Source organism: Vigna angularis, chromosome 4, assembly GCF_016808095.1.
Source record: "Vigna angularis cultivar LongXiaoDou No.4 chromosome 4, ASM1680809v1, whole genome shotgun sequence".
In the NCBI taxonomy this organism is placed as follows: Eukaryota; Viridiplantae; Streptophyta; class Magnoliopsida; order Fabales; family Fabaceae; genus Vigna; species Vigna angularis.
The window spans coordinates 6,187,662-6,201,057 of NC_068973.1; the positions used below are offsets into that span (position 1 = coordinate 6,187,662).

The 13,396-nt window shown below is 28.4% G+C and overlaps 2 protein-coding genes across 2 annotated transcripts; both read left to right on the forward strand.

The window, feature by feature from the left end:
• The first annotated feature begins 950 nt into the window (after positions 1-950).
• On the forward strand, positions 951-2,449 carry LOC108330175 (uncharacterized). The gene is made up of 5 exons (XM_052876944.1): positions 951-1,160; positions 1,250-1,299; positions 1,432-1,516; positions 1,913-1,974; positions 2,087-2,449. The coding sequence occupies exons 1-5, from the start codon at positions 1,100-1,102 to the stop codon at positions 2,294-2,296; spliced, it is 468 nt and encodes a 155-aa protein (XP_052732904.1). The 5' UTR covers positions 951-1,099; the 3' UTR covers positions 2,297-2,449.
• Positions 2,450-8,970: 6,521 nt separating this feature from the next.
• On the forward strand, positions 8,971-11,419 carry LOC108330663 (40S ribosomal protein S11). The gene is made up of 6 exons (XM_017565170.2): positions 8,971-9,066; positions 9,153-9,193; positions 9,294-9,394; positions 10,714-10,858; positions 10,948-11,037; positions 11,142-11,419. Exons 1-6 carry the CDS (start codon positions 9,055-9,057, stop codon positions 11,230-11,232), a joined length of 480 nt encoding a protein of 159 aa, XP_017420659.1. The 5' UTR covers positions 8,971-9,054; the 3' UTR covers positions 11,233-11,419.
• Positions 11,420-13,396: the final 1,977 nt, after the last annotated feature.

Below are 13,396 nucleotides of genomic sequence, written 5' to 3' on the forward strand. Positions count from 1 at the left end.
TCTTCTCAGAACTCAGCACCCCTTATATATTCCACGTTGCATCTTGGTGAATGGTGCCAAACATGAGAGAATTCACGGACGTTTTCTTGCTCCCCACTTCCAAAAAGACAACCCCCGTGACTCCCTAACTGCTTCCCACACCCCTTCAACAGCTGCCTCCCCGTGAAGCCATCCTCTACCACACCACTCATCACAGGAAGCCCCCACCACATCAATTACCAACATATCCTTGTCCATACACCACCCCCAAATTATTTAGGTCCTTACACTTAATACCAAATATGTCAATAATTGAACAGTGTTACCCTTTTCCTTATCATTATACCTATCTAGTTAGAGCAAGGGAAAAACGCTGTGCGACAAGTTAGGCTGTCAAGGAGTTTAGACATTAGTAAATAAATAATATTGTCTTGTAGAGGCGACATATCGCTAAAAGGACGAAATAAAGTAAGCATAGGAAAAAAGAAACCCTTGCTCATGTAGCACAAAAGTGAATCTCAACGCTGGTATCAGGGAGGACTGCAGACATTGAAGCCTACATTCGTGAAAAAACAAGGAAAAACAACAGTAAAACAAGGAAACTATAACATTACATAGTGTTCTTAAAACTCTTCCCAAATAAATGTTTTTTTTTTTTTATTTAGAACCCACTCTTCATCTTTCCTTTTGCTGTTGTACACTAACTCATCGTTTGTTAATATTAATTATTTTTCTGTCGTTCAAAATATTGTTAACACCTAGACTGCACTTAAAATGATTGGGAATATTGAATTATTTATAACTTCCTCCGACAATGGTAGAAGACAACAATAGAAAGAAAAAAGGAAGTTTAGAAAAATACCCCTCCCAGTTTAAGTTGAACTTCAACTAAAGTGTGGACCCCTACACCCTACTCATTGATAGATATATAAATCTAATTATCCATAGATCCCAAAGGCCATAATATATCACTCACCACTCACATGTTTCAATTCATGATTGATTTTCAGCTGTTCAATCTCAAGAACTAATTCTCCTCCTGCATAATTTCAACAAGAAAGACCTCAATTTTCCACCTTATACTTCCCAACTTCTGGTTCTACCCTGCAGTTTTCTTCAAATGAAGCCTTCTTTTGTAATTTTCCTTCTGCTTTTTTCTCTCTTTCTCACCCAGGCTCGAGGTAATTTCAAGTACTATGGTTTCATAAGAACTTCATTTTAGACCTTCTTTTATGTGTGATAATTTCTCATGTTTGCTTTTGTTGTTCAGGAATTCGCTTGGAGAAAGGGTCTTTTGCAGCTCACCATCATAAACAACACGTTAGTTACAATTGCTTTGATATGTTTTACGTACTTGTGTCTTTCTATATAAATCTCTCAACCTTCAGTTATAACTTCCACAAACATTTTTCCAATGTTAATAAAAAGCAGAAACAAATCTTCTGATTGCAGGATGAAGAAAGCAATTTGTTGAAAGGAATTAACAGTGCTGCTAAGAAGGATGCTACTCTCTGCGAAGATGAACAGTATTGCGCAGGTACCCTAAAGAAGAGAGCCTCTAGAGTATCCAGAAAACCAAACAACTTACCTCGTATTCATGAAGATTATAGTGGACCAAGACATCATCGACCTAGGCACCATTAATATTTTACCCCAGAAATTCATTTTTCTTTGTTACTATTGTTATAACACTAGCATTCTTTCCGAATCTTGCCAACACACCTTGTATTTCTTGCTTCTGATTCCGAATCTTACCTATTCTTTGTTATATTTTAGAAAGAAAAATGAAAGGAATTATTGTCGTTATACATTCTTGTTCTGAACTAAACCTTTACAATGTATATTGTATGAAGCAACATGCAAGGAAATTTAGTCCTAACATGACATGCTCCACCATATAATTAAGATCCTGGCTGTTCTTACGTTGGTGCAGGAAAAAGAAAGGGTAGGAAACTTGTTACTTCATCAATTTCCACAAACCAAGATATTTCAAAGGTTGGTTTATATACACATACACACACATGTAGTTGAAGTGTGAACTCAAAAAGAAACCTTAGAATTTTATGTTTTCCTATTTATGATTTATATACATTTACTCCATGGACAGAATGTGAAGAATGAAGGGAATGAAACTGAGGCCACAGAAAACGACAGCAGTAGAAATTATAAAGTGAAATGGGAAGGAAAGGAAATATTTGGAAAGGAAATATTTGTAAATAAGCAAGAAGAGATTTCTGATGAGAACTATATGGAGTTTGTGGACATTGTTGGCATGGACTATTCTCCAGCAAAGAAGAACCCTCCCATACACAACTAACTCTTGGGATGATCAACAAGAAAAATGCTGCAGTATTTTAGGTCTAAGAATGATTTGTAAATTTTGTTATTGTCTGTGTTTTATGTCCTTTGATACTATTTTATGAGGGTCGGAGCATGAAAAGAATGCTTGTTGTTCCTTGTTTGAGATCTAATATTGCATAAATTACACTCTTTTTTCACACGGATATTTAATTTACATTTTTATTTTATTTTTTAAGTATAAGATTCTCTTCTCTTTATTATGGACATATTAAATTAATTATTTTAATCTAAGCAAACCCTTTTAAAAAAATTCCCTTGTTGTGCTTCATATTAACTAGAAAATTTAAATATTTACTATGAATTTTAAGACTCAGAAAATAAAATAAAGTATTCTAATAAATTTTAAAGCTAATAATAAATTACATTATTTCAATTTTTATTTTTTTCATCTAGAATATTCAAAATTTATTATAGTAATGCCCTACTTTAGAAAAACAATAGTTCTTGACAACAATTTCTGAAAACGATCAATCCATCAAAACTTTTGATGGATACGATGACGAATTTGTAAAATTTGTTGAGATGATTAGTAAAGAACCGTGACTAATTTGGTAATAATTAGTAATTGTGAAAAATGTCTTTATGAAAGAAATTGAAGCAAATTAATGGTAAGAACTTGTGACCGTTTCAATTAATTAGAAAAAAAATATATTAACGCATCAGTGAGAAATCGTAGCATAAAAAAGTGTGGTGACGGGTTTTGAAATTTTTTCAAAAATATATGTCTAAGTTCAAAAAAAATTGAAGCAATATGGGATATATGGTCTCGGTTGCTCGAAGAACTGTTGTCATAGGATTTGCGAAACTGATAATCAAAAACTTTTTAGCTAATCAAATCTATGTGCAGGAGTTTTAGCTTCGGTTATCTATAGAACCGAGATCGTAAACCCTAACATTCCCCTTTGCATACTAACGTTTCAACTGTCGACATGTCTGGATAGAACTATAGGCCTCGGTTATTTGTAGAACTAAGACCATAGACCTTTATTCTCATTTGTTGCTTGATGTTTCACCTGCCAACCTGTTTAGATAGCACTTTTGACTTCAATTGCCTACTAAATCGATGTCATATGAGTCTTATGCTTCGGTTGTAGTGCGAACTGAAACCTAAAGGTTGAATTAAATTTCAAAATTACCGCTAAGATGTTATTTTTTTATTTTTTCTGGTGACTTTAGACAGCGGTTCTTAGAAGAATCAAGGTCATAACCCCTCTATTGCTTCAGTTTTATTAAGAACCGAGGTAGTATCGTTTTCCAAGGTTAAAAAAAGAGAAAACACAGAGCGTGAACAATTATTTCTTCATTATCCTCTGCTATTCGAAACAGTGTCACACTTTCCACCATCACTGAACCTTGTTTCTTTCTTTAAGGTCGTTCAACGCTGTGTTTGATTGCTCTGTTGTTGTCGTGAAGGTTCTTCAACCATACTCACAATTCAAAATCGTCCTGAACCTCTTTCTTCCTTCGTCACTTTGATTTTCTAACGTTCGAAGTGATTTTTGATTGCTTTTTTTTATATTTTAGAGTTTGTTTTGGTTCCTCAAACTAATGTTTTGTTTGTATTTTTGTTCAGGTTTTGTTTTTGCATAATAGAATTCTTTATCGTTCCAAACACAAGTTGTCCATTGTTATCCGTCTTTTCATACTTCCAAGTTCTTATTTTGATATTTAAAATTTACTTTTTAATGAAAACATATAATTTTGTAGTAGGTTGTAATTTTTTATGTTGAATATGTAATTACTTAAATCTTTAATTGTATTATTGTATTAAATTGCGTTAGTTTTCCATTTAAAATTCAATACAAAAATTATTTATTGCCTTCAAGTTTTTTTTAATAAATGTATCTTTTACAAATAAATAGAAAAAAATGATAATAATAATAATAATATATCACTATAAAATTATGAAATATAATTTTATAATTTTAAATAACTCTAAAAACATGTCCATGAATTTTTAGACGGTCTCAACTTGTCATCCAAGTAATAAAAAAATTAAGTGGTAAAAAATTGATGGTTTTTTTTATTTCTTTTTGACACTTTTAACTCAAAAACCTCACGTAATTGAATTTACGTCATTGAATTTATGAATCTATTTTTATATGATACTTAATTTTTTTATTTCTACTTAATATAAAGCTTAGAGTAACACTTAAATTATTTTTAACATGAATTTATAAAATTGTTTAATAAATTATAAAAATTTAATAAAAACTAAATTAAAAATATTCAAGTTTATATAAACTTAAAACTTAGTTAGACATATATATATATATATATATATATTATCATTGATTTTTTAATTAATTATATGTATGTTGTTTTTCTTTTGTAAGATATGAACAAAATGAGAAAATAAATATAAACTAATTACAATTTTGAAAACGATGAATTGAATAATTGGCAAGTTTGGATTGAGTTCAATTTAGATTATGGAAAGAATAATGGAGCCAATTTGCACCTTCTGGTGCAACAGTGTTTTATTCCATCCTTATATTTGTAGGTAACCCATTTCAGTTTTACCTAGTTATGATTGCTCATTCTTGCACCTGGCTTCACATGTTATGTCACTTTTTGGAGCTATCAAGATTGCGGTTGAGAAGGAGAAGAGTAATAACATTTAGAACTTTTTCACACCCATGAACCAACTGTCATAGCAACTGACATTAAGTCATGCCACATGTCAAGAACATCAATTGACTAGTAATTACTAGCTGTCTTTTGTGTGGTGCTGCCATCAAAATCTTGTATCATGACAAACTGTCTCAATTAGGGCTGGGCATAATTAACTTAACTGTACTAAACTATAGATTATCTATACTATATTAAACTATAAAAACTAAACTATTTTTACTGATAACTAAATTATACTATGTTGTGGTTCAGTTTTAAAAAACTGAACCTTTATAGTTACAGTGCAGTTAACTGCATAAACTATCTCTTTTATGTTTATCTTCTACCATGCTTTGTGGTAAAGTCTTTTTCTATCATTTTTTTCTTTCAATCATCGATTCACTATGGTTATAAATATTTTTTGTTGATGGTCATGTTGACGTTCTATTATTACAATTTTAGATTTAATTTTCTCATATTAAACTTATAAGTTTTTATTTCTGATTTAATTTTAGTATCTTACCTTAATTGGGGATTTTTTATTTAGTTAATTTTTGTATTAATTAGTTGTTCTTAAGTTTAGACAATCCACAACATAATTAAATTGTAATGATAAATAATTATAGTAATGATAAATAATTTTTGTATTAATTTTTGTATTAATTAGTTGTTCTTAAAAAGTTAACTATTATTATAATAATTATTAAAATAAAATGATATTATTAAATTTATACTAAAATAATTATCTATTTTAAAAAAAACTAAATTTTATTATATTGTAATTATATTTCAAAAACTGGTAATTATTTTTATAACTTAATAAAATTAACTATAATTGTAAAAATAAAAAGATAAAAGTACTTATGTAAATAATTATAAAATATAATATTATATATATATATATATATATATATATATATATGAGAATTCAGAAAAAGGTGAGAAGAGAAGAAAGATGAGAGTTTTTATATTAAACTAGATAATTGTCAAAATAAAAATATTTCGAATAACGCAAAACAGAGATAAACAGAAATATTTTTTAGAGATTAAGTTTTTAATCTATATAAAATAATATATAAACAAATTTATATTATTAAATTAAACTATATTTAATATGAGAATCAAATTTTAGACATTTTATATTTTTAAATTAATAATAAATAGTAATGATAAATAATTATAGTTATTAATTTAATTTTAATAATATGATAAAATAGTACCAATAATATTTCATTAATTTTTTTAAATTTTTTATTATAATTATTTACTAATTCTAATTATATAGATTTATAATTTAATTTTTTTAAATGCTGTGATGTTATTGAATATTAATTTATTTGTTTGTAATTATTAAAAAAAAATCAAATTGAACTAATTCTTTTAACTCTATCGATGATTAGCCATTGACAGTTGTACTAGTGCAAAACTACATTTATTTATTAGAAAAAGGTGCATTGTAGTTAACTGAATTGTTTTGTAGTTAACTGAACTAAAAAGTAGTTTAGTTCAGTTTTTGTGAACTATTTTCTAGTACAGTTCAGTTTTTTTAAACTATTTTATAATTAATTGTAATAGATTTATAGTGCAGTGCAAATAGTGCAGTTTGCCCACCCCTAGTCTCAATCAAATTGTGTGCAATTGAAAAGGGATTTTTCATGTAACTAAATTATATATTTTTAAATTAACTCAACTGCAATGAAGTTTCAATAAATTCAAACTGCACATCGTATTTTGTTCTAGAGCGTATTCTCGTATTTAATAAGTTGTACTTTAGATTCGGAATAGTTTAGTTTTTTAAGTTCAAATTAAGATAACCATTAAACTCCTTTTTAAAAATAATTAAGTTTTTTTTATGTATTTACATTTATTTTAGTTCAGATATTTAGTTGTTTTCATTGATTCTTCTTATGTATGATAGTCGCTGTAACGCCCCAGGCTTTCTAACTTTCATGAATATATATATATTATAAAAGAATTAGAAAAAAAAGTCTTTACATATAAAAAAATTATGACAAAAGAAAAGTAAGTAAGTATCATATTAGTTAAAAATACAAAATTTAAATAATTATGTATATTGCAGAGAATACGAAAAGATATCTTAGCACAAAAGTTAAGCAAAGATGAGTATTTTTTTTAAGAGGATGGTTTTTCAGCTGGATCATGTGAGACAATTAGGAATCTTAATCGGTTGGACACAAATTTACTTATAATTTGATTCGTAAAATGAAAATATGATCCGAAACTCGTCTGTTATTCGTATGGGTAAAATACGTATAGGTATTTTAAAACTTGCAGTGTTCGCAAATACTTGAAATTTTTTTTTAAAAAAATATTTTATATATTTTTAAAATAAAACTTAAATTAAATTATAAAAAAATATAATATAATATAAATATAAATAAAAATTTAATTTTAATTAAATTTAATCTAATAAAATATAAATTAATTTTATGTTTAATTAAATTTAATTTAAAAAATATAAATTAATTTATTATTATTATTTTTTGCGGGTATCCGCAAGTCAGATAGTATAATACTCACATTTGACTTATTTAAAAACGGATATTAAAATATTTGTTGCTCTTTATCTAATAAATACCCACAGATAATAAGTATTCATTGTAGATTTTATTCTTAGATACTCGTATTTATGAATATTTTTGTCATTCTAAAGACAATAATTTTAGCATTGTTAATCAACAAAATAAATCAAAATTAAATATTGTTAAATAATAAAGTAAAACATGAATATGTTTTGTTTGTAAGATAATAAATTGTCAAATAAATATTTTATACTCACAAGTGTTTTTCTAAAAGAAGATATAACGTGTTATGTTATATATGACATAGTTAAGCTAATTCTGTACATCAGGAAATTCTTTATAAGCTTATTTTGCATAATAGAGAATGTTTTTGTATTTATGGTAATACATATCCAGACACTTAAGAATGACAAAATATTCGTATCTATGGATATTTATGGATAAAATCTGTTAGAATAATAAATTGATATTTTAAATGAGTACTTGCAAGTAGTGTTGTCAATGAATTATAATCCGTCGGATAATCCGGCTCACTACGGATTTGAGTCGGGTTAGATTTGAAAAAAATGTAATTTTTTTATGCGAACTAGTTTTTAACCCGATTCCTTAGAACCTGGTTCACCGAGTTGAACCCGTGACGAGTCGGTTTGGCTCACCAACCTATCTAATTTAATTTAATTATTTATTATTTTGTGTTTCAATATTATTAGTTAGCATTTTTTATTATATTGTAGACCATGATAAAGAAGAAGATGTTTCAAGAGAGAAAAATATTATAGATTTATCAATTCAAGACCCTAATATTATAAATGGACAAGTAATACAAAAATTATCAATATTAAAAACTTATCTGTTCGCCTTTTGTACATGTTTTTTTATTACTCTTGAATTGTATATTTTTGGATTACTTTGGATTGTATGATACTTCTTTTTTTGAATTGGAGTTTAACATCATTTTAGAGTGGTACAATAAAATATATCAATCTAAACTCAAACATATTATGAAAATTTACTAGCTCAAGACAAGTTACGATCTACTAAAAATGTTCTGTGTATTAAAATAAGTTTCTATATCTAGGTACAAGAAATAAAACAAGTTAAATTTGGTAAAAGGAATGTAAAAATTATTAAAAAAATGTCATTAAACCTAAGTCACCAAAATGGAATAAAAAAATCGCGAAAGAAATGTCTTTGAATTCTACTTAAAAAAAATTCAAATTATTAAATTCAAAAGTAAAATTTAACTTTTAAATTGCTTTTCTAGATTTAATAATTTGGTATACGTTTTTAAGTTCGTAATTACACAATTCAGAACAAATTTTAAACCAAAAAAGCAATGATTTCACTATTTATAGGGTGCAAAAAGAACCACTCGTAAGGGATTTGATGGGCCTCAAAAGGATTTTTGGGCTAGCCCATCTATCAAAGTCCACACGTACAAAGATGAAAAATAAAAGGTGTTATAAAAATAGTTTCAGTGCACCTCATTAGGGTTTCAGTGTTGAGGCTCTTATTCTCTGCGGCTGCACGCTTCGCCGTCTGAAACAGAGTACTAGCTATGGCTGAACAGGTTAGTTACTTTCCGTCATAATAATGCCTCTATCGTGGTGTTGCATTAATTCACTGTTCATATTTCTTTTTTAATTTTGTTTGCAGACAGAGAAGGCTTTTCTGAAGCAACCGAAAGTGTTTCTATGGTATGCTCATTCACAGAACAATGCATCTTTTTATTTTCTTATTTGATTTAGTTTATTTATGTTTTCATTTTGTTGGTGTCTGTGTTGATCGATTTTGAAGCTCTAAGAAAGGTGGGAAGGGAAAGAGGCCAGGGAAAGGTGGGAATCGCTTTTGGAAATCAATTGGGCTTGGATTCAAGACTCCCAGAGATGCCATTGAAGGTATGTTCTGTTTAACTTAACGTTAGTAAAGTTTTTGTACTTTTTTCTTATGTATAAAATATAATTATTATTCTTGTTATGGCTTATGAACGTTTGTATCATCATTTCAATAATTTTGATGCTCAAGTTACTTCCACACATTTTATTCCTCTGATTTTCAAAGTGATGCCAGTACTAGGATTTTATTCTGTGACATGAAAATAGTTGAACAAAATGATGTACAATCAAACCTAAATATTAATATGACATTGTGGGCTGCTGGTAAATTCTGTTTTAGAGACCTCAGACACGTTCCGATGACCGATGAAGAGTCATACCTGTTACTCTGCTTCCCTTTCCTTATTAGTCCGAGATAATGCATCTATTTTGGTGTCCTACACTGCCCGAGAAACAGTCGATTTGGTGAAATTTGGTTGAAACTAATACATATTTGTTTCTTGATAAATTGGAGTTTATAATGATTTATTTCATTGTGTTGCCAAAGCAAGCTTGCCGAGGAGAGGTGAGACTGCTGCTAAGTATGTAATAATGTGATTGACGGTGTGTCATGAGAATTTAAAATTGGTCTGTGAACGTACACAGGTTGTTGTTCGTATTGGAATTTTAATGTTTCTTGCCAAATACATAATGTGTTGGAATCTTTGGGCTTTAGAGGTCAAGTTATGAACTTTATTGAGGAAAAAGTTCTTCTAATGAGGTATGAGTGAGAAATGAAAGAAGTCCACCGGTAAAAGGTGTTTCAACACCCAAATCAGTAAGAGACTAGTAAGAGAGTAACTTAAATATACATAACGGAGTATGAATTTGGATCATACCCCTTGTGATGGAGACTTTATATTATAAGCTTTACAAGCTTACCCTTTCAGTTTCAGGATAAAAGGTAAGCAAGCAACCATAACATAATTATGTCTTGCGAGGAGTATTTGTGATTAACCTGACATTGGAGACACAACAGAGGATAAGATGACCTAGTTGTAAGGTTTATGTATAATATCTGGTTATATTTTTAGTATCTCAGATGAAGATAGATACAGTTGCTGTATACTCAGTTGTCATGTCATTTTTGTGCTGTTGGGAAGTTTAATCTTGAAAGCTAAATCTTAAACATGAGTCAAATTTTTGTGTATTTTTATCTATGATCTCAAACTGTAGCCAGCAAGAGGATGTTGATCCTTTTTGTGTATTTTAAGATTCGTTGTTTTATTGCTCAAATCTTAGGATTTATAATCTCCACCTTGACTATTACATTTAGGTTATTCCTCTCTGTATCTGTTTGGTGACTTTTGTCTCTAAATCAAGTCCCATTTTTTTCTATACAGGGACCTACATTGACAAGAAGTGCCCTTTCACGGGCAATGTTTCCATCAGGGGTCGTATCTTGGCTGGTACATGTCACAGCGCTAAGATGACAAGGACCATCATTGTCAGGAGGAATTATCTTCATTTTATTAAGAAATACCAGAGGTATTCTCCCTTTTATACCTTCGGAAGATTCATTTTATTTGTTTACTGTGTCAAACATATCTAACTGTTTATCTGCTTGTTCTATTTAGATATGAAAAGCGTCATTCAAATATTCCTGCACACATATCTCCTTGTTTCCGCGTTAAAGAAGGAGATCATGTTATTATAGGCCAATGCAGGTTAGATATTTGAAAGAAACCTTTTTTAGGTTATGAATGTGGGAACTTATTGTTGTTTTCTATATTTACACACCCGAATGCCTTTATTTTTGTCATCTGTGTAGGCCAATATCAAAGACTGTGAGGTTCAATGTTTTGAAAGTAATTCCAGCTGGATCCTCTAGCGGTGCAAAGAAGGCATTTACGGGAATGTGAGAATTTTGTCAATATTAAGTAGTAGAATCACCTTGCGAAGAATACTGTTCAAATGCTTCAAGGTTGAGTTAAATTGAGTCAAATTTTGTGATCTTTCAAAGCTTCTTGATTTGAGTGATTGTATGTTCAGATTTTTTGATGCATATTATGATTCTTAAACAATAGTTACGATTGTTTCTATTTCTTAGATTATGTTTACACATCTTGTCTTCTCTTATTTTTCTACTTTAAAATCGAAATAAGCATTAATGTGTTGATCACATGAAAGTAATATACGTTCCACTGCCTCGAGGAACGTGGTCATGGGTTGTAACTCTGTCTTTCGTGATTAAGCTGAAGCATTTTTCAACTATAATTTAACATACGTTAGAATGTATGTGTTAAAAGGGCATTTGTCAAAGAAAATCACATTTAAATCTAACTAATTATCTTTGATGATATTTGATTAATTATTGGCACCTCAAGCTTGTAATGATATGTTCAATGTTTGCACAATCTGGGACGTGACATATCAGATGTTCGACTGAAAGTAATGTAACCGGTTTAGATTAATTTGGTTGGAATATGTTGTAGGCCAGTCACATTCTTTTCTGAAAAATATCTAATGTATTAAATCAACTGTTTAACTGTCTACGAACTTTATAATACCTTTATTGAAGATGACAAATTACTTGAAATTATTGTAAGAGGGTCATTACTTGTATTGTTGTTGTGAGGTTTACAGTACAATGTATTAAGGTTATTTTATATATATATATATATATATATATATGAACAGTTGAATATTTTATAAAAAATAATAAAAAATGTAGTGTAATTATTTTATTGTAAAAGACAAGAAAGAAAAGCAAACGTCAAAGCTGCTAGCAAAATTTGTGTGGTAAAAATACTTGAGTTACTTTATATAATAGTAATTATAATTTATGATATAAATTATTGACAAGTACAATAATTATATACAGGAGTTTGCTAATGCGTGCTTGTTTTTCCAGTACATTTTAGCAATGTGTACCAGATTTTAGTAGACAAAAATATCTTTATATATTATTGATTCTAAGTTTTAAGGTTAAGGGTATTTTAATAATTTTCATTCTCAAAACTAAAAAAAAAAAAAAGAAATTCCTCAAACCCTTACTCATCTCTCTCATTCCTCTCAACCCTTTCTCTTTTATCTCTCTCATTCTTCTCAACCCTTTCTCTTTCATCTCTCTCCCTTCAACCTTTTCTCTGACTTCATCTGTATATTTTGAATCATCCTCTAAAAAAACCTAAAATTACTAATTCCTTCGTATGTCATTATGCTTGTGAAAATTAGATAAAATTATATACGACAAAAATTATAAAATAAAAACTCATTATAAAATCATTTTTTGTAAGTAACGAGTGTTTCTGATTTTTTCCAGAATGAAAACTCATTATAAAATTATTTTTTTGTAAGAAATTGTTTAACAATGAGTATTTCTGATTTTTTCCAAGTCAATTACCAATTCCTTTATGCTTGTGAAAATTGGATAAAATTAGATAAGACAAAAATTATAAAATGAAAACTCATTTTTTATAAGATTGTTTAACGACAAGTGTTTTTGATTTTTTTCAATTGGGGCTACAGTAGGGATGAGAGAGAAAATGTTGGAGTGAGAGAGATGAAAGAGAAAGGGTGGAGAGGAATGAGAGAGGTGAGTAAGGGTTTAGGGGTTTTTTGTTAGTTTTGAAAATGAAAATTATTAAAATATCCTTAAAGCTTAGAATCCGGTACACATTGCTAAAATGTACCAACTGAAAAACAGGCGTACGCGCGTTAACAAACCCCTTATATATATATATATATATATATATATATATATATATATATATATATATATATATATATATATATAATATAAATCATAATGTTACATATAGAAATATTATAGATTTAAATTTTAATAATAATAATAATAGTATTTTTATAATAATAAAATGAAAGAATAGTATAATAAATAATTATGTAGTGGGTATAAATTTATAAAAGACTTATAATAATTATTATACTATTATTATCTTGATAATATTGGATAGAAAAGAATCTTATATTTACTCTAAAACATTAAAAGAAGTATGTGATTACAAAGTATTAAAAACATGAGGAAGAAAAAAATATACTTGTAGGGTTTTTTACCTGAAG